The sequence below is a fragment of the Fukomys damarensis genome, unplaced genomic scaffold (genome assembly GCF_012274545.1).
Source record: "Fukomys damarensis isolate Sample0158 unplaced genomic scaffold, DMR_v1.0_HiC HiC_scaffold_24, whole genome shotgun sequence".
Lineage (NCBI taxonomy): Eukaryota > Metazoa > Chordata > Mammalia > Rodentia > Bathyergidae > Fukomys > Fukomys damarensis.
This window is the reverse complement of record NW_022900936.1, coordinates 69306153-69326704: the sequence shown is the minus strand read 5'-3', so window position 1 is coordinate 69326704 and position 20552 is coordinate 69306153. Positions and strand designations below refer to the sequence as shown.

The 20552-nt window shown below is 39.9% G+C and overlaps 1 protein-coding gene across 1 annotated transcript in view; it reads left to right on the top strand.

Annotated features, from left to right (window-relative positions):
- The first annotated feature begins 1150 nt into the window (after positions 1 to 1150).
- Wdr48 (WD repeat domain 48) overlaps positions 1151 to 20552 on the top strand; it is a 43046-nt gene continuing 23644 nt past the window's right edge. The window contains exons 1-7 of the mRNA XM_010618488.2: positions 1151 to 1245; positions 13735 to 13875; positions 15686 to 15764; positions 16822 to 16904; positions 17016 to 17145; positions 19144 to 19232; positions 19616 to 19717. Coding sequence (XP_010616790.1) covers positions 1198 to 1245; positions 13735 to 13875; positions 15686 to 15764; positions 16822 to 16904; positions 17016 to 17145; positions 19144 to 19232; positions 19616 to 19717 — 672 coding nt within the window. The 5' untranslated portion in view covers positions 1151 to 1197. The remainder of the gene's footprint in view (positions 1246 to 13734; positions 13876 to 15685; positions 15765 to 16821; positions 16905 to 17015; positions 17146 to 19143; positions 19233 to 19615; positions 19718 to 20552) is intronic.

Sequence of the window (20552 nt, the reverse complement as noted above, 5' to 3'; positions counted from 1 at the left end):
AAAAAAAAAAAAAAAAAAAAAAAACCCTAAAATATACAGAATATTTCCTATTTACTGGTATCAAGTTTAACTTTATAAGATCCATATGATAGGTAATCTATTCTTTTACAGATAAACTGATAAGAGAAGTCATTAACTTAATTAATTGGCAAAGATACAGACAAATCTGTAGAACAAAATTTAACAAGTAAAAATATGGTTTAGAAGCAGAAACCTTCTAGAATTGTTACTTTTTGAACTTACTGCATTTCAATTTAATATATATGTAAGATTCTTTAGAATGTAAAGCATTTTTCATATATAATTTATTGTCCAGGGATGCTTAAAACAATTTTAAGCCTCAAAGAGCTACCGCGTGCTACCACATGCTTAGCATTTTGTGTGATAAGCTTTGTTGTTAAAACCTGGGGCGGGGATTTAGCTCAGTAGTGCCTCCAGCCCCAGCAAGGTCCCGAGTTCGATCCCCCGTACCAAACAAACAAACATACTTGGGAGTCTCAGGGAAATGATGTGAATTCCCAAACACAAAGGCTGATTTAGGACCTACTGCATGTGAATAACTTCGTGGAAGGTGGACTTCAGACTATCCCAAAGGCCCTGTCACGTTACCATCGCTAAGCATTGACTGCGACTTGGTAGAGGTTTTACCGACTCATCACCAGTATCCATAACTGATGGGTATAGAAATGAGAAGGGGAGCTTCCACCGCTTGCCTCTCAAGCCCAAGGACCTGAGTTCGATCCCGGTACCATAAAGAGAGAGAGCGTGTGTGGGGGGGGGAGAAAGGGAATCTTTAATAAAGAATGCCATACTTTTTAGCTTGCGTGGGAGTCTCGGACTTTCAAAGGCTGAAAACAAGCATTATCAATTCTTTCAATACTTGCTTTCTTAAGACTTGGGGAGATGCTAGGTAAGCAGGATAAACCCAGATTTAGGATCACCCACAGGGAGCCAGATTAGGACTGTTCCCTCGGCTCTGAAGACTGGCCCTTTCTCCATTAACTTTATACACGCGCTACGGTCTTGTTTACTGGAGACTCTCCCTCGCCAGGAGCCACACAAATGACCCGCACCTGGTGAGCACACTACCTATCTACCTTCAACTCCACCCCTCGTCCTTGGCCAAACGGGAAGGGGCGGGATATCCTCCCGGGTCGAGCCTCTTCCGGAAGTGACGTAGGAGTGTCAACATACAAGATGGCGGCCCATCACCGGCAGAACACGTCTGGGCGGAGGAAAGTGCAGGTATGGGAGCCCAGCTCCTCAGCCTTCTGGACGCGGCTAGTAGCTCCGGAGCCACCTCCGGAGGACCGATACGTAAGTCAAGGCTCAAGGCTGGAAGCAGGGGCGCGGTGGGGGGGGCGGACCCATGGGCCTTGGGGAGCCAGCCGGGACCCTCGCTAGGGGGATTCTGAAACCTCGCGGTTGCTCCTAGTCGCAGTCCTATAGGACTGGGTTTTTCGGGTCAGGAAAAGCTTGTTCCCCGCCTACCTGCCTCCCCTTCCCCTTTTTCCAAAGCGTCTGCCCTCACAAGGCTGGAAGCAGGGGCGCGGTGGGGGGGGCGGACCCATGGGCCTTGGGGAGCCAGCCGGGACCCTCGCTAGGGGGATTCTGAAACCTCGCGGTTGCTCCTAGTCGCAGTCCTATAGGACTGGGTTTTTCGGGTCAGGAAAAGCTTGTTCCCCGCCTACCTGCCTCCCCTTCCCCTTTTTCCAAAGCGTCTGCCCTCACGAGGGTCGAGCGGAGGCCTCCAGGCGCTTCTCGGCAAGGGGGCGATTTAGGCGGCTGCGGAGGAGCTGAGGGCCCTGCGGGGGCGTGGCTAGGCGGTGCAGCTGGGTTACGGCGGAGTATTAGCACATGGGAGCCCCCCCGCCCCCCCCCGGCCTTGTCTGTGCGGGAGCTTTCTCCGGTGAAGTGGGAGCGACGTGGGAGTGTGCTCGTGCTGTTAGGGAAAATTACTGTTGTCACTATCTTGGAATTGAGTTCCGTCTTCACCCTTTCTTCATCTTCAGTGTGCATCCTTGAATCATTCTCTTTTCTGTAATTTATTATCCGTGGGTAAAGAATTATCTAACCACACCTTGTGTGTTTTATGCCTTTGTGAATTCACTTAGTTTGGAGTATGTTTTTGTGTTATTGGTGCCTTTTTTATTTTTTTGCGATGTAGGGAGTAAAAAAGCTCAGTTGCAGATGTTTGCTTACAGGTTTATTGGATGTAGGAGTAATGAGGTCCATTTATTCATTGAAGACGTTTACCATACACTTGATTGACTCCCAAAGGGGGAAAGGATTGAGGGGGTGTAGGAATCTGTGGCATTCAAGCTTTCACTGTGAAACAGTGTTCTGTGTAGTTCTACAAATTAAAATCACTGTTTTTGTAGGTGGTGAGGTCGAAAGATCTTTCAGTAAGGTAATCCCAGGAAAAGCTTTGTAGACCATAAAGTCTAAGTAGTTTGCGCCCTTGTTTTATTGATCTCATTGACCAGTACGATGGCCTAAGTGTTCACTAGATGTTTGTTGAAGTGAGTGACGTTAATAAGAATCTAAACTAGCTTTCCCTGGTAGGTGATTTTCAAGTGCATTATCGCAAGATTCAAATAATCCTAACATCCAACCGAAAAGGTGAGAAAGTCTCAGAACTAAAATGTAACAAAAAAATCGTAATTTAGTTGTAGGCTGGGCATGGGGCATATGCCTGAAATCCCAGCATTCAGGAAGTTGAGGCTGGAGAATCATAGTGAGTTCAAGGCCATCCTGAACTACATAACAAGTCCCTGCGCCCCCTTCCCCCACAAATAAAAAATTGTATTCTAGACGTTAGGGAGATATACTCTTAGGGAATAAGGATTAGCCCTCTCAGTTCGTTGCATTAAGATTTAAAAGCAGGAATAGGGCAGGATAAGGAAGATGAAAACTAACTGCAGCAAATGCAGAAAAACCGAGTATTTTAATAAGCTTTATGTGAGCTGGAGTGTGTAGAATGAGGAAGGTTATAATTCCACTCTTCACTGGTCAAAGTGAAAAACTAGAGTTTAATGTGCATCACTTTGTTCTTCAGTAGCAATCAGATTGTTGAGTTACCAGAGACTGTTTCCCATCAAAAACATTTGAGAGAGATGAAATTAGCCTACTGAAGAGAAGATTGAGGGAACTTTCAGAATTTGTCCCCGAGGCATAGAGGCAATGTTAGAAGCCAGGGGGATTGATTTCATCTCAAACTTCATTATGGATGGAAATGTTTAAACTAGTGCATATTCACTGAAGTAAGAAACCACAAACAATACAAAAGTATAAATTATAGTAGTTCTTGGGCTGGGGAAGTAGCTCAGCAGCACAGCACCTGCCTGGCAATGCTAGGCCCTGAGTTCAATTTCCAGTACCTAAACACACGCACGCATGCACGCACGTGCATAAACTCTGCATTTCCAAGGGAGCTATTATGGCCAGCATGGTATAATGCTACACTGAGGGTTTCTCAGCCTGCACTAATGAGTGAATTCGACTGGCTAATTCTTCCTTTTATGAGGATGACGGGGCTGTCATTGTAAGTTTAGTATCACCCCTGGCTTCCACCCATTACCTGTAATAGCGCCTCCCCACATGTAACAACGAAAATGTCTCTAGACAATTTTGAATAACCCTTTGGGGCAAAATTGCTCCAGGTTGAGAACTACTGTCTGTATCCCTTTATGTTTGTGGGCCTGACTTTAATGATTTTTCCCTTTTTATTGGTAAATGTTTGCAAATTATAATAAATACATTTTTCATGGGGAATTGGTTCATATACATATTGCATCTTGATCCTTTTAATTTCCTTGTCCATTTTTCTCCCTCCTTTGGAGCCATAGTATTTACTTGGCCTCGCTTTGCCAAATTTTTAAATTAACATTTCCTTTGATCCCCAATAGCTCGCTTAAAGATTTATTAGGTCTACAAAAGCACATGTATTATCTGCATTATGCAAAAGTGTTGATTATAAGAATATTGCTATTGTGGAAAAATAAATGTCCATCATTAAAGAGCTAAATGTCTGCAATTATCAGACAAGTTATGATGCAATCATGTAGTAGGTTAATTTACAATTGTTAAAAAGATAAATGAAATCTGTATAATTAAAAAAGAAATATATCTAGAAGTCAGAAAAGCAAGTCAGTACAACATGGCCCATGTCACAAAGAAGTGATGCCTTTAAAAAGTCTGGAAGTAATCCGGGTGTGGTGGTGCACGCCTTTAATCCCAGCACTCAGGAGGCTGAGGCAGGAGGATTGCTGTGAGTTCAAGACAAGCCTAGGCTCCATAGTGAGTTCCAGGTCAGTCTCAACTACATAGTGAGACCCTGTCTCAAAAAAATAAAAATAAAATAAAATAAAAAGTCTGTAAGTAGGCCAGATATTTAGCTCAGTGGTGCTGCCACCTGCCTTGCAAGTGCAAGGTCCAGAGCTCAATCCTTGGTACCAAAATAAATAAATAAAAATTTTTAAAAATTAAAAGTTTGGAAGAGCTGGGGAGTTAGCTCAAGGGTTCTGCCACCTACCTCGCAAGCACAAGGTCCCGAGTTTGATCTCTGGTACCAAAAAAATAATAATAACTAAACTAAAAAGTATGGAAGAATGTCAACAGTGGTTATCACTTCAGAATTAGATTATAGTTGGGTGGTTGGTTGGTTGTTTTTGAAGTACTAGGGATGAAAGGAACCCAAGGCTTTTGCACTGAGCTATGTCCCCAGCCCCTTTTTTAATAGGATGCTTTAAGCAATTTATTTGTTTAATGCTATGTACTCCCTTCTGTTTTGTTTTGTTGTTTTTTGTTTTTTGATATGTCATTTCCCATGGATCTTCAATCCAGTGTATTTCAGAAATATGTTGTATACCTGTAGAATACATCTTTCACCAAGAAAAACACTGAAGAGTAAAGACCTGACACAACTAACTAGGTATAATGAGAATCTGTTCCTAGTATTCTTTTCTCTAAGGTAAGGACACCACACACCTGTTCAATTAAGAAAACTATCCTTGGACCTGGGATTTAGCTCAGTGGTGCTACTGCCTGCCTGCCTCGCAAGCACGAGGTCCTGAGTTCAATCCCCAGTACCACCCCCCAAAAAAGAGAACTATCCTTACAATTCAGGATTTTTTTTTTTTTTTTAAAGCAGTGCCTAGAAAACCTTGACCATTAATTAGAAGCTGAATGGCAGGAGCTACACTTCCAATTATGCAACTCAGGCTCCTTCCCATTGATTCTCACAAAGTTTGTTTCTCTGGCCAGAGCAGGCTAGTGCTTCAGTTGAACCCAGGCACCTTTTTCTTTGGCTCCCTTTTTCTGATCATTTTTCTTGACGTGTTTCACGAAGCTAGCTTGACTCTTACAGTGCTTAATATGCTCAATACTACATTAATTCTCTTGGCAAGTATCTTGCCCTTGTTTGTTTTCAGCAGTGCTGACAGCATGCTGGGTATCATTGTAGACTCTTGAGTTTTGCCATGGTAACATTTGTGTGGCATTCCTTTTTGAACAGTACTCACCCCCTTGATATCTGAATATTACCCTTTTGTAGATTCACATGTATGTGGCCAAAGGAGCAACTCCATGTTGTCTTTTCTTTTTTTCTTTTTAGATAGGGTTTTGCTATGTAGTTCAGGCTGCCCTCAAACTCACGGTGATCCTTGTGCCTCAGCCTCTCACAAGTGCCAGAATTACAGGTGTGTACCACCATGCCTGGCTCCCATGTTTTCTAAAACACCTAGAGAACATACACTGGGTTTTTCTCCTCTTTACCTTTGTTTTCATAATTCTGGCAAAGTATTGGAAGATGGCATTTCAGACCAGAAAAAACAGCCCCAGGCCTTTTTATTTTATATTTTGAGACAAGATCTCACTAAGTTGCCACACTAGCACTTTTGATCCTCCTTACCATAGCCACCCAGCCTCAGCTGGAATTACAGACATGCAGCACCATGCTTGATTTTGGGGATAAGATTTTGTATTTGGATATGGATGTGTATGAATCCTGCAAGATGATTGTATTTATTATGTTTCATGAACATAAACCAAATAAAAAATATACATTAAAAAAGATGTGATTATGGTTAAAACAGGACATGGTATACCTTTTACTTTAAAATATCTACTACCTTAAGGCCAGGCATAGTGGTCCACTTCTGTAATCCCAGCACTTTGAGAGGCTAAGGCAGGAGGATCACCATGAGGTCAAGGCCAGCCTGGGCTACATAGTGTCGCAAAAAAAATTTGTTTTTACTACTTTAAAATATGTATTTTTTAACTTTATACTTTACTGTTATAATGTTTTGAAAATTTTTTGCATTTTGGAAAAAGTATATATAGATGCTTGGTGGAGTAAATATATTTTATCTCTGTCTGTCTTACCTCTGCCAAAAGACAGTATCCCTGAACTCTATTGTAAACTTTAGGTAAAAAGGATCCTTAAGACTTTTAATATTGCTAAGTAATCAGTGGAGATTATATATTAATTATAGAGATAAAGAAAAATGAGTACATGTTCTGTGATTTTCAATTTCTAAGGAAACTGGAGGTGGTATGTGTTGTACCAAGCCAGTGAGTACACCAACTACCGGGACACAGATAAGACTGAAAGAAGTTCATTTCACACATGCAGACTCCACTCTCTAAGAGAAATGAAGCACTGTTATAGGATTGTGCATAGGTTTTATAGGGTTTACATCCATGACCTCATTCAGGTGGTTACATTTCATTTATAGATGCACAAGTCATGGTCACAAGATAGTTAACTTTCAACCCAGAGGTAACACTTCTTTGCTGTTGGGGAGTTTACCTTGAAGATTTGCCTAGCTATCTTAGCCCATAGGAAGGGGGTGTTCAGGGTCATGAAAGCAAATGTTAACAACAGTTCTTTCATTTAGACACTTTTACAATCAGGTGGCTCCAGTCTCATCAGAGCTGAAGACCTTGCTGTGTCCTGTTATCTCAGGGTCAGGCCAAATGCTTCATTCAGCAATTAGTGCTTCAGTGCCTATTAGTTTTGAGCTAAACAAAACAAACTGCTGTTAGAGACAGCAGAAGCCATTCTACATTGTAACACTTTACAAGTTTTTGTTATTTACAAAAGTTCTCCCTATCCTTCCTCCCTTTGCTTTTGGAGTATCTCCTTACCCCTTGTTATGTTCATACCAGTTTTCATTATTCCACATAAGTAGCATCTGATAATGTTGGGTAGCAGCTACTCTCTGATATATAAGTTTTGATATCCATTTTTCCATGCAGGGCCCAAACACGAGGACGAGCAATATAACAATAATTGGTCCTTGAGGGTGCTGACCCAAGCTTTCCATCCTAACAAGTTAAGGCCAAAATTGAATGTTGTGTCCAGGGGAGGGATGCACAGTAGTCTCTGGGGTCATTAGCTGGCCAACAAGGAGTCATTTTAGCTCAGTCAGCTCTCACAGTATGAATGTTAGAGGATGGATTTGTGATTATTAGAAACATGATTGATCAGATGTGTTAGTTCATATATATGATGCTGTAGCAGCAAATTATCAGGCAGAACATCAAGACAGATAGTCCAAGGGAGTGGAAGACGCACCCAGAAGTTTTTGAGGCAAAGTGTATAGTTTGTTTTATCCTTAATGCCAGCAGGTCAGTGTGGGACTTCTCCACAAAGAGACTGACCCCTTCTTTAGGGTCGAGCAAGGAGGGGGCGGGCTTGCAGGAGTTAAACACTTTACATTGGTTATATAGAGCACAAGTCATTTGGGCCCGGCAAATTCACCAGTTATCAGATATTACAGACAGCAAGCTCAGTGCACAGAGCCACAACGCACTTATATTTGGACTTACATTTGGCGGGGAGATAGAAGTAATAAAACTGAGAACAAAGAAAATTCCTGAGATGCTTCAGAGAAAGTGTCGGGAAGCTCTGACACATTGAGGGAATGGAGGAAAACTTTTCCACCAGTAAGTTTGGCTTTAACTGCAGAGAAACACCTTCCCCGTTCAATGCAGCTTTTTTCTTGGTAATCAAGATATCACCCCAGGTCTTGTCACTCCTTGGCAGTCCTGTAGTGTTAGGATTTTACCATAACCTGAGTCTGTTTATTGGCTGTCTTTGGTTTCATCTTTCCTCCTAGTATAGCCTCTTCCTTCACTTGCTTTCAGAATTGTTGGGGAAAATTAGACAGGAATAACTAGTATTCCTGAATTAGGAGCAACATCCATACCCTGGCGCTCAGTGCTGATTCAAAAATGTAAGTATTTGACCTTCTTTATAGCAAGTTGAAACTGACCCAATGTCCAACTTACTGGACATACATTGACTCATAGAAGAAATGGTACTAATTTCGTGCGGATCCTGACCCAGCAGGTGTACTGTGACTGTTCTCTAAGAAATAAGATGAAGGCACCTTTACTGTTAAGCTCCATATAATTGTCTCCCATTCCCAAACCCCTGGCTTCAGGCCTTCCCTCTCCCAGACCTCATGCTCATTCACCAAATTGTCTAGCAGAACAGAGTTTCTTAAATAGTTCCTACAAAGCTCTAGGATTTGCTTGCCTTGAGGGAAATATTGAAGGCAGAAGTAGGGAATGGAGAAGGAACAAATGTCTCTTCCACACTATTTTTCCCTTTCCCTGTGAAATATTTGGTCCTTTCAGACTGTGATCTTTACCCCTGATTCTGAGTCCCATTCTGGATTAGTTTAATCTTTGAGAGTCTTTTTAAAGGAAGCAAAATGATTCCAAATCCTGGCTTTTGAAGGAGACCTTGGAAATTAGGCATATGTCCAAGCCATATATGTATAACGGGTAATAGAAATTTTCACTGGCAGCATACCACCTGTGACAGTAGGGATTGGCAGATTTTGTCTGCACAGAGCAGATAGTAAGTGTTTTATCTTTGTGGGTTACTCTCTTGTTTTACAACTATTCAGCTCTGCCATTATAGCCTGAAATCAGCCACATAGTTAAGTGAGCAAATGTGTCTGTGTTAAAATAAGGCTAGTTTACAAAAATGGATTTCAGTAGTTTTGTCCTGTGGCTTTTTTTTTTTTTCCTAACCTCTGGTTTAGAAGAATGCCAATTAGAAGATATCCTAATTTTATTTACAAGACTGCTTTTTTTGTTTGCCTGTTTTTGTTTTTTGAGAGTCTTGCTGTGTGTTCAGGTGAGTCTTGAACTCATTATGCAGCCCAGGCTGGCCTTGAACTCTTAGCAATCCTGCATCAGCCTACAAAGTGTTGGGATTACAGGTGTGCGTCACTATGCCCAACCACTAAAAATTACTTTCTACCTAGAATGAGAGGCCTGAAATCATGTTGTTCTCTCACCCTTGCCAATTGAACCTGATTACCTCCCAAAATTGGAAATTAAGGTTCATATATGTTACACAGTCTGCGTTAAATGAAATGTGCTCCAAATAAGCAACTTTGGAGCCCTAGAGGAATTAAAAGGGACTGAACTTGTCATGAATCCCAGACAAAGATTGAGAGCAGACTTGACATTGACACCAACTTGTTTCCTAATGGCTTTCTCATATATTTGTAACAAATACTTATGCCACTTACATACCAGACACTATAGTGGGCATAAAGTGGTAGAAGGAACAACACAGACACGCTCCTTACCCTCTTGGAACTTCCATGCTAATGGAGAAAATATATAGTAACAAAGGATGATCACAGAATGTGGTGAGAACTGTAAATAAGTAGGGTGAGGGGTCAAGACGAAGGAATCCAGGAAAGCCTGTCAGAGGACCCAACCCCTAAGACCTGAAGGTGAGAGTGGGTCAGGGGAGAGAAACGTCGAGGGAAGAGTATTCTTGCAGGAGTTGAAAGAGTAGGAATCTTCTTGGTATAGGGAACTGTAAGTGAGAAAGTCCTCGGGTAGGACAGAGATATGTTTGAGCAACAAAGGATTTGGGGAATAAAGGTTTTGGTAGAGAAGTATTATTTTAATTATATCTTTTTTTTCTTTTTATTGTTTATTGGTACATTCTAGGTGTACAGTACAGTTACATTCATTACTGGGATCTTGTACCTTTACATGTGACAGGTCTTGGTTCTCATTTTTTCCCCTTGTCCCTACCCTCCCTTCACCCACTCCTCCCCTCCCCATTTATAAACACTTTATTTCCTTTTTTTCTTTTCCCTTATTCCCTTTCCCCTACCCTTCCCACTTTCCCTACACCTTTAGCCCTTCCTATTTCACATTGTTAATTATCCCATTAGGATATTGAGTACTATTACAGTTTTTCACACCAGAGAAACTATTCGGTATTTACACATGTGTGACTTATTTATTTCATTTAGGAGTATATCCTCAAAATGTATCCATTTTCCTATGAATGACTCTAATTTCTCATTCTTTATGGCTGAGTAGTATTCCATTTTGTAGAAAAACCACATCTTCTTTATCCAGTTTCCAACTGATGGGCAAATGGGCTGTTTGCAAGTTTTAGCTATTACAAACTGTGCCGCTGTAAACATAGGTGCACATATGTCACTGTGTTAATTATATCTTTTGAATGGTGACTGTGTTTCCTGTTCTTAGGCTCTATGATATATCCTTGTATTCGTATGTTAAATGCTCCTTTTAGAAAAATCATAGACTGGTTTGAGTAAATGTTAGTTATAGTTACTTGTAGCAAAAAAAAACTGAATTAAGACAACATCCTTATAGATACTTGTTCATACAGCCCTGGCCCTTTCCCAGGATAAATCTCCCATTTTATTTATCTGTTTTTCAGTTAATGATCGCATGGGTGATTTTCACTTTTTGGCTATTGTGAATAATGCAGTTTTGAATATTCTTGTAATTTGCTTGCATTTGGTCAAATCACCATTGCCTTTGTAAAGGTTATCATCTTTTCATGTTAGACTAGCCTTCTTTATCTAGAGACTAAAATACTTGTCTGTCTTGAAAATTATGTTTATGACTACCTTGTTAAATTTCAACTTTTATTCCATATTAAAATGCATTTTGGTTTAATATATGGAGAAGGAATATACAGTCTTTACCACTAGATGCTTGCAGATAATTTACTAAATATGTCTTCATTGATCTGAAACACTATGTCAAAATAGAAAATACATAATGAAAAATGTTTCCAAATTTTGTTTTATGCCTTTGATCTCATATATTTTAGTAGCTTTAATAATATTGCCTTTTAAGATCTTTAAAATATATCCTGTCACTTTTCATTTTTAAAAGTCAGAATGTTCCAAAAATGATTGTATATTTTGTCAACTTCAAGAAAGAATTCCAATGGAATTCTAACCAGTGTTGGGTTAAATTTATAGGGTTAGGAAATGTGAGGAACAAGCCCCCCTCACCTTTGATCGTGCAGAGGACAGGACAGATGAGAGTGAGGACCTGGAGTGCAGTGGAAGGGAGACTTTTATTTCTCATCTTGGAAGAACAGGTGCCAGCCTCACACATGGGCTGATGCACCCAGAGGGCTTACAACAAGTAGTTTTGACTCCTGGCCAGTGTGCGTCTGTCTATTCCTCCCCATACACACAGTTCACTTCCCCCTTTCTCATTGACCAAGTACTCTGCATACAGTCTCCTACAGCCTTGGCCCGCTCCCTTTATAAACATTTTATGGGTTTTTAAAACAAATTACTAAGCTACAAGGGGCAGCTTCTTAACTGCCGCTACTTTTCCAGAGTTAGCACAGTGAATGCCACACTTTACTGACCATCTACCCTCCCTTTTGTTTAGAGGCCCTTTCAGATGCATGACCTCCGTCACATCTGCAGGCTAATAATTTTCACGCAGAGCTTATATAGTGAAAATAGACCACTTTAAGTTTCTATTTCTTTTTTTTTTTCCCCAGCTGTGGTGTCCCTGAGCTAAATTCTGGGCCCTCAAGTTTCTATTTCTTATAGGAAAGAGTCATCAATTTGTAAATATTTCTGTGCTGTCATGAATCTTTTTGGCATGTCTCCTTTTGTGTATTTGGTTTTCCTATTTCCTATCGGTTATGTATCTTAGTGAAGGGTATTTCTAGATATTTATTCTTGTTGGTATTATAATTGGTTATCCTCCCCTACCCCAGATTTTGGTGTTTTTGGGGTTTGGGTTTTGGTTTGGGTTTTATGGGGGGGTGCTGGTATTGAACCCAGGACCTTGGTAAGTAAGCACTTTACCATTGAGCTAAACTTTCGACCACTTTTTAAATCTTTATTTTGAGATAGGGTGATTGACAGGCTGGCCTGGAACTCTTGATCCCCTGCCTTACCCTCTGGAGTAGCTGGGATTACTGGTACAGAACTCTGCCCAGTTCCCTATTGTGTTTTGTTTTTTTGATTTTTTTTTTTGGTACCGGGGATTGAACTCAGGTCCTTGCGCTTGCAAGGCAGTACACCGAACCGCTGAGCTAAATCCCCGGCCCTCCCTGTTGTGTTTTGAACTGGTTATTTCATCACATTAGAAAAGTTTGACTCTTAGCGCCCAGCCAGTTTATTGGCTTTTTCTTAGTTGTAGTTGTTTTTATTTGATTCTCAAATGTTTTCACAAGGAGCAGACAAAAGTCATCAGTCATACCAAAGTAGAGAAAAGGGCCCTAAAGAAAAAAACTGGATGTGTTATAGACCCTCCCGTGGCATTGTGCTTGCCAGGTCAGTGAAGGCTTCTTTGAGGAAGCAGTATTTAAAGAGAAAGCTGAAAATGCAGTAGGATGGAAGGGAGAACTCCCAACAGAGACCATCATGGGTGATGGTCTAGAGGTGTGGTGTGTGCAAAGGCCTGGGCTAAGATGAGTGGCCAGAGAGGTAATGAGGCCCTTGAGGCCATGCCACAGTGCTTACATCAAATCATGAGTCTGTAGTAAGCAACAGGACATTTTCAATGGAGGTGAGGTACATTTGAATTTATGTTTTCAAAAGATTACCCTAGCTTCTTTGTGAAAATAGATAAAAGACAAGCAGGAGTGGTAGAGGAGTTCGGTTGGGCGGCAGCTGCAATAGCTTAAGGCAAACCTACTAGTCTTGTTCAAGGCTGTCATCCATACTGTTTCTCTGCTCAGACCATTAGTCTCTGTGGAGCAAAATAAAAATTTTATTGGCTTCAAAAATAAGTTTTATGCATGTATCACTAAAATAGGATGTCTGACTCTTTCGAGAAGATGTGTTTATAGCAGCACCATTCATAACAGCTAAGTCTTGGAAACAGTGTGTGTGTCCATCAGCAGATGAATGGATAAAGAAATTGTGGTGGTGTTTAGACACCGTGAAGTATAGCTCTGCCACAAAGAAAGTCATTTATAGGAAAATGGATGCACCTTGAGACCATAATGTAAAGTGAAATAAATCAGACACACGAGCTCAAATATCACATAGTTTCTCTATTATGAGAAATTGTAAATAAAGAACAAAGTGAAAGATAACAGAAAGTAGAAAGATCTTTCTAGAATGGGAAGAGAATCAAGAGATGGAAGAGGGGAAGGTAGGAAAGGGGATGAAAAGGGAATTAAGATGTGTGCATGAACCAACTCCACACAAGGATATATTAACATGGACTAAAAAATATAAAAAGTAAGTTTTGTATTGGAAATGGGCCACTAGTAGACTACATTTTTTTATTGCATGACTTGTAACTTCATGAAAAGCATCTGTTGGGCCAGGGATTTAGCTCAGTGGTTCCACCACCTGTTTCACAAGCGCAAGGTCCAGAGTTCTATCCCTGGTACCAAAAATAAATAAATAAATAAATAAATAAAGCACCTGTTTATGTATTGGTCAGGTGTCCTATGTTATTCGAGATGAAGTGGAGAAGTACAATCGAAATGGAGTCAATGCTCTGCAGCTAGACCCAGCACTGAATAGACTTTTCACAGCTGGCCGGGACTCCATCATAAGAATATGGAGTGTCAATCAGCACAAGGTAAGATGGGCTGAAGTCTGTAGTCAAGAAGTTTCAGACTAGTGACTTTGCTTTTCTAATAGGATGCCTTTTTTTCAGTTTCAGACTTAACATCTTTCAGCACTCAGTTTTTCCGTACACTCTGTAAAGTTGTTGCAACAGAATTTTATAAGCCTCTGAAGAAAATATCCCTGTGAGAGTTTCAGATGTATTGTAGCCAGATCAGGGTCTTTTTTAAAAGTCCACTGCCACAAAGGAGCAGTGATATTTGGCTGGTAGAGAGAGATTGTTTTCAACAATCTTTGTGCTTTAAGTATGATCCCAAAAGCTTCTTGGCAACCATGTATTTTATAAAAGGTTGGGTACGCTTCTACAATTATAATTAATCTTGAACAATATTTTCTTAACAGTGATTAGAGTACCCACAAAACCTGTAGGATCTTTTTCTGTGGTCTAAGTTTTTTATAAAACTGTGACAGTGGCATGGTGCCTTTCTTCAAGAGTTTTAGTTTTCTTAAACAAGGAACTTGGTTAAATACTGTATATGGAAAGCTAAATCCCTAAATGGGAGGGAACTCCTGGTATTTTGCTTGATGGCCTATATTGTGAATGATGTGGAAAGGAGACCTAGGGGAGGAAAAGGAGCATTCATTGAGCTCTTTAACTGTGTGCCACTCTTGGCACTTCCCTGCCTACCATGATATTAATTTTGACAAATCCTTCAAAGCAACTTTTCTGACCCATTTTCATAGGTGAGAAAACAGGCTCAGAGCATTCATTGGTTAAATGGCTATTAAGGGGCAGGCAGTGCGTTAAAACCTAGCCTAACTTTGAAACCCTGGTAGTTTTCAAAGCCTGTGTCTGTTCAGTGCAGAAAAGGAACAACTCTACGTGGTAGAGTTGCTAGGTGAGGTTTTTTTCAGTTGCCTTCAGTTTAGCAGGCTTTGCATTTATTAGCCAGTGAAGAATGTAAAAAATGTCAAAAACAAAAAATACGAAAACTATGGCTTTTTTCCCCCGTTTTTTGACACAGGATCAGGCTGGCCTTGAACTCACTATATGGCCCAGGCAAGCTTCAAACTCATGGTGGTCCTCCTGCCTCAGCCTGCAGTGCTGGGGTTACAGGCATGAGCAGCCATGCTGGACTTATTGGCTTTTAAGTGCTTTCTGATATTTATATTTGAACTAGAATGTATCTTTTTGACAGTTCACAGTATTTCAGACAAATTAAAGAAAAAACTCAAAAGAACTAATACGGAAAATCTGTAAATGTGCCTGTCTTCTCAACTTTTTCTGGTCTTTCATGACAAGATTATACTAGTCATATAGAAATCTCTTTTCTTTGCCCGTGTATTGTCTCAAACTTTCCTGTGTGGGCTGTACCTAGATTCTCTTTACAGGGCTTCTGGTAATTAAGCCAGGTGGAAAGAGTAGAAGGGTCTCAGGATACTGAGTTGAAATGGTGGCCCAGGCAGTGTCCCCTCAGTCCTTGACTTGGCTCTCCCCCTGCTGTTTGCTGTAAGTCTTCACCACCGAGTCAAACAAACCTCCCCAGCCTGCAGGTTGCCCTCATTCAGGCCTGTTGTCTTCACTACCATCAGCATAAAAATGACACATTTATGCTTGAAATCTGGGCTTTCATAAACTGCCCTGTACAGAGTTACTTTCATCTGTTATATCACCTATGGGCAGGTCTCTACAGTCAATTAGTTGTCAGTGCTGAGACCTCAGAGCAGTGTGTCACATTAACTGAAGAATCTGAGCATATCTATAACCTGTAATGTATTTCATTTTCTAATATAAACTCATATGATTTTCCTTTTATTCTCAGCAAGACCCATACATAGCATCTATGGAACACCATACTGATTGGGTAAATGACATTGTACTATGTTGTAATGGGAAAACATGTAAGTATCTCTTTGGCTTTTGGGCTTCTAGAAATTTTTAATTCAGTTTGATAATGTTTGTCATTTTTATGTAAGCTTTTTTATTGAAGTATAAAATACACACAGAAAAGTACCCAAACTTTAAGATTATAGTTCAGTAGAATCAGGGACTGGCTTACCAGAAGCCCCCTTGTGGCTACCTTCAGTCAGCGCACCTCACCTCAAGGTAACTGCTGCTGCCTTGTCTTCTGAACACCATAGATTACTTTCACCTGGTTTTGAACTAAATAGATTTACATAACACATTTTCCTTTAGCCTTATTAATAACTTCTTTTGGTAAGATCTATTTCTTTCAGTCTGAGTTAAAGAAATTTTTTCTCAGTCAAATTGTTTGCCTTCATCTGGAACATTAGAAAAATTTGTGCTATTAAAAAAGGAATGTGGTGCCGGGGATTTAGCTCAGCGGTTCGGTGGCCTGCCTTGCAAGCTCAAGGACCTGAGTTCAATCCCCGGTACCAAAAAAAAAGGAGTGTGTGTGTGTGTGTGTGTGGCAATATATGCAGGAGACAAGCCTGCCAGCAATGTCTAACCAGAGGGGTCAAACAGATTAAAGACACAGAGATAATTTAGAATGAGGGAGCCAGAGAGTCTTTCCTGTAGGGGACAAAGGGCCGTGAGCATTTGGCTCACCTCACGTTTGTTCACTTAGACACAGGAGCAAGCACTTAGGTTAAGAAGAGATTCATCTTCCTCTTGTTATCTACATTGTGTACTCAGGTAATCATCCAGATCTCAGCTGTACTGACTCTTCTCTGGAACTTGCTACATGCTAGCAGGCCTGCACTTGCCAAAGGAGACACAGCTTGCTGTTTTTCTCTTTTGTGCTGCAGAGAAGATTAATTAGGCCTGGATCCTCATTATCTGGTCTCCAAAAAATATACATTAGGTTCTAGAGAGTTTTTAAGATGATGTGTGTGAAAAGTTAGTTTGAGATAATGTTACCTTGTTTAAGGTAAGTTTTAAAAGTTATTCACAGGCATGCCACTGAGGGTTTTGTTAATTCTTTGCCTTTTCTAGTAATATCTGCTTCTTCTGACACGACAGTGAAAGTATGGAATGCACATAAGGGATTTTGCATGTCAACATTAAGGACGCATAAGGTAAAGCACTAACTGTTCTCATTGTCTTTAGTGTAATGTTGGGATCTCAGTACTTCATGTGGCTTCTTGTCTTATTGCAGATTAGATCATAATATGTCTGTTCTGTTTCAGGATTATGTAAAGGCCTTAGCATATGCTAAGGATAAAGAACTGGTAGCATCAGCCGGGTTGGACAGACAAATATTCCTTTGGGATGTGAATACTCTAACAGCCTTGACTGCCTCAAATAACACTGTCACAAGTAAGATGTTTGAACAGAATTTCTTTGAAAGTGATCTAGGTTGAAATCATCTCTAATAGGTTTGCATTGAGATAGTCATTCGTATTTTGAGAGTGCTTCTACCCATAACATTCAAGCCCCCTAAGAGTATGAGTGAACAAGAAGCTAGTTCCTTCCTGCAGTCTAAATATGATCACTTCTCCAGGTATAACCTGGTGATTTTTTTTCTATGCGCATGTCTTAGCTCCCCAGCTAAAGTGTAAGTCCTTGCAGGATAAAAGAGCCTGTGTAACCACCACTTTATATTTCCCACAACTTTGCCTGGCCCAAATCCACGCACTCTTAGGCATTATTGAAGGAGATGGTGATTACTTGACAAAGTAGGCAATTTGGTGACTTAAAAGTATTATTATATATTATAAGCTTTTGAGTTAATGGCCAAAATGGATGATACCTAGGGAAAGAAAAGATTTCCAGGGCCAATTAAGAAAGATTGCTTCAGGGCAGCTCTAAAAAAATCCATCAAGGGCCGGGGATTTAGCTCAGTGGTTCTGCTGCCTGCCTCAAAAGCGCAAAGACCCAAGTTCGATCCCTGGTACCAAAAAAAAAAAAAAAAAAAAATAAAAAAAAAAAAAAAAAAAAATCCATTGAATTCCAAAAGAGACCAGAAAGGCCAGGATGCTTCAATTCAAACATATTCATACAAGGTTAATAGTGTGGCTGTTTAATGAACTAACAGATTTCAGATTTACACAAATCTAAATTTGAAATTCAGCATCACGCTTGGTGCAGCCTACCAGAACACCCTGGGCAAGATTTCAGAATGGGATTATAGGAGCACATTTTTGGCTTAGCCTAGTTTGGAAGTCTGTTCCAGACATAGGCCTGTACTATCTAGATCTCTCCATGATAGATCTAGTTTGTTAGGACTCTGGAGGGCTCACACTGATATAGCTAAAGTAGTTCTAAACCCAGCCTGGTGGCACACACCTATAATCCCAGCACAGAAGGCTGAGACAAGAGGATCATTGAGATCAACACTAACCTGGGTTATGTAGTGACTTCAAGGCCAGTCTGAACTATGCAGTGAAACCCTGCTCCCAAAAAAATGTTGTTCTAGTATTACCTGATGCTATATGTGAAGAATGGCAAATTGGGAGTCTGGTATTTATAATTTCTTGAATTTTCTTTTGCCATGTTTATCAGGAAATGTGTGTGAAGACATTGCTCCCCTGTTCTCCTTGATTGTTCACCTCTTGTTGTATCTTGGTGATTGAGCTGCTAGTGTCCTGATACTTTACTAGGTTCTCACTCTGCCTGTGTTAGGCCTGCCTCAGAGGGACACCCAAGAGGAGGGTACAACACAGTAAAAGTGCTGTTGTCTCAGAGTCAGAGGTGGGGCTCAGCGGGTACAGTCTGCTGTGTGTGGTCTTGCCTGGGCTTACTCAGAGAGGGTCCCACGCAAATACTTTGTTTGTAGAAATAATACTAATAATAGTTAACATTTCTCAAAAACCAGCAGATGTTTTTCTGAAAGTATTAATTCCTTTACTAATAATTTTGTATGTTTACTCACTGTAAAATTATGGTCACACATTATAAACAGTTTTATATGCAGATTTTTCACTTCCATGATATTGAATTCTGAGGTAAAGGCTATAAGCATGATTCTTGCCATTTGTTTTGATTTGTATTCCTTTGACTAATACTGAATTTGGACATTTTTTCATGTTTATTGGTACATGTATGTCTTTGAAATCATGTGGATGGTTTTTAAATGACATTGCAGTCAATGAAGCAAATATTTATTGGGCATGTGTATTACTCAAATCCAGAAAAAGGTATACATTTTAATCATACTGTTGTTTAGAATTACCTTCATTACAGTAGTTTTCTTTCCCTTAAAGTAGTCACAGAGTTAAGATTTTTCTAAATTAAATAATTAAACCTGTAATTTTTGCCCACTCGTTTCTAAGAGCTGATAATTTTGTTAACATTAGCTCCATTTATCCTCAATAGCTTCTTCTTTAAGTGGGAACAAAGATTCTATTTATAGCCTGGCCATGAATCAACTTGGAACGATCATTGTATCAGGGTCCACTGAGAAGGTAAGGGGAAACCTTACAAAATATATTTGAGCATAAGAAAAAGAAACCAAAATAATTTTTTCTGTGAAATTATTAAATACATGGACAGTAATTTTGCCTACTGGATGTCAAAAGAAGACATTATTTGTGTAAATAAGAGTGTGACTGTATAATGGCTGTGTGTATATTGATGGGAGGACTGTATTTGGGGCCATTAAAAATGCTTCCTTTCTAAGGTTAATCCCGAATTCGATCTCCAGTACAAAAAAAAAAAAAAAAAAGAGCCTTAGATTACTGGCTTTGACTGAAGCAGTATTTAATAGATGTCATTTGACTTGTAAAGGTTTCTTTATTTAAATTTGATTACATATTCCATTTGTGTAATATTCTGCTAAAATTCATAGGTTTTAAGGGTATGGGATCCAAGAACATGTGCAAAACTAATGAAGCTTAAAGGACACACAGACAATGTGAAAGCACTGCTGTTAAACAGAGATGGCACCCAGGTATGTGGTCTCATGTGGACATGTACCTAATGGCCATACAGAGGTTTCCTCACTTTACATAAAGCCACATGTATAAATTATGGCCTAAATTTTATCTTTAAAATTGCACTTATTATCCATATTTTAAAACTGTTCTGGTTTCATCACTTTTAAATAAAGGGAAAACAAGAAATTTCCTTAGAATAATTCTAATATAGATGAGAATAGGCAGCTCTGGTATATAGAAGTTAAAATAACTAAAAATGTTATGTGTGTTGGTGGCATGTGCATATAATCCTAGCTACTAGGGAAACTGAGGCAGGAAGCTCACAAGATTGTGGCAAGCGTAGGTAACAGCAAAACCCTGTCTCAAATTAAAGAAGACTCAAAAAAATAAAAGAAGAACTCAGTGCTCCCTAGGTTTAGTCCTTGGTATTGCTGGTGGGGTCTAGGGCTTTGGATGTAGGTACCAGTGTTGTAAAGCATAAGGAAGTTGTAATATTGAACACTTTTTGCCACTGTGTTAAGTACCACTTAGACTCCACTTACACTACTTAGACTCAGCATTTCAAAGGAAAACATTTCAGAAATGTTTAAAGGTTAGCTTATTGGCTACAAAATACGTGAATTAGAAATCACAGTTCTGTTTGTTCAGAGGTATTGAAAAAATTATTTTCATCAGTATAAATAATACACAAAAACTGAGCCGCATTTTATGACAGGATGTCCCTCTACCACATACCCCTGTCTCCCCAGCCATTTCTCTTTCTGATGGCAGTGAGAAGTTCAGAGATAATTGGAATTAATTGTATTGGTTAGAAATTGGTGAGTGGGAAGATAATGAGGTAAGAAAAAC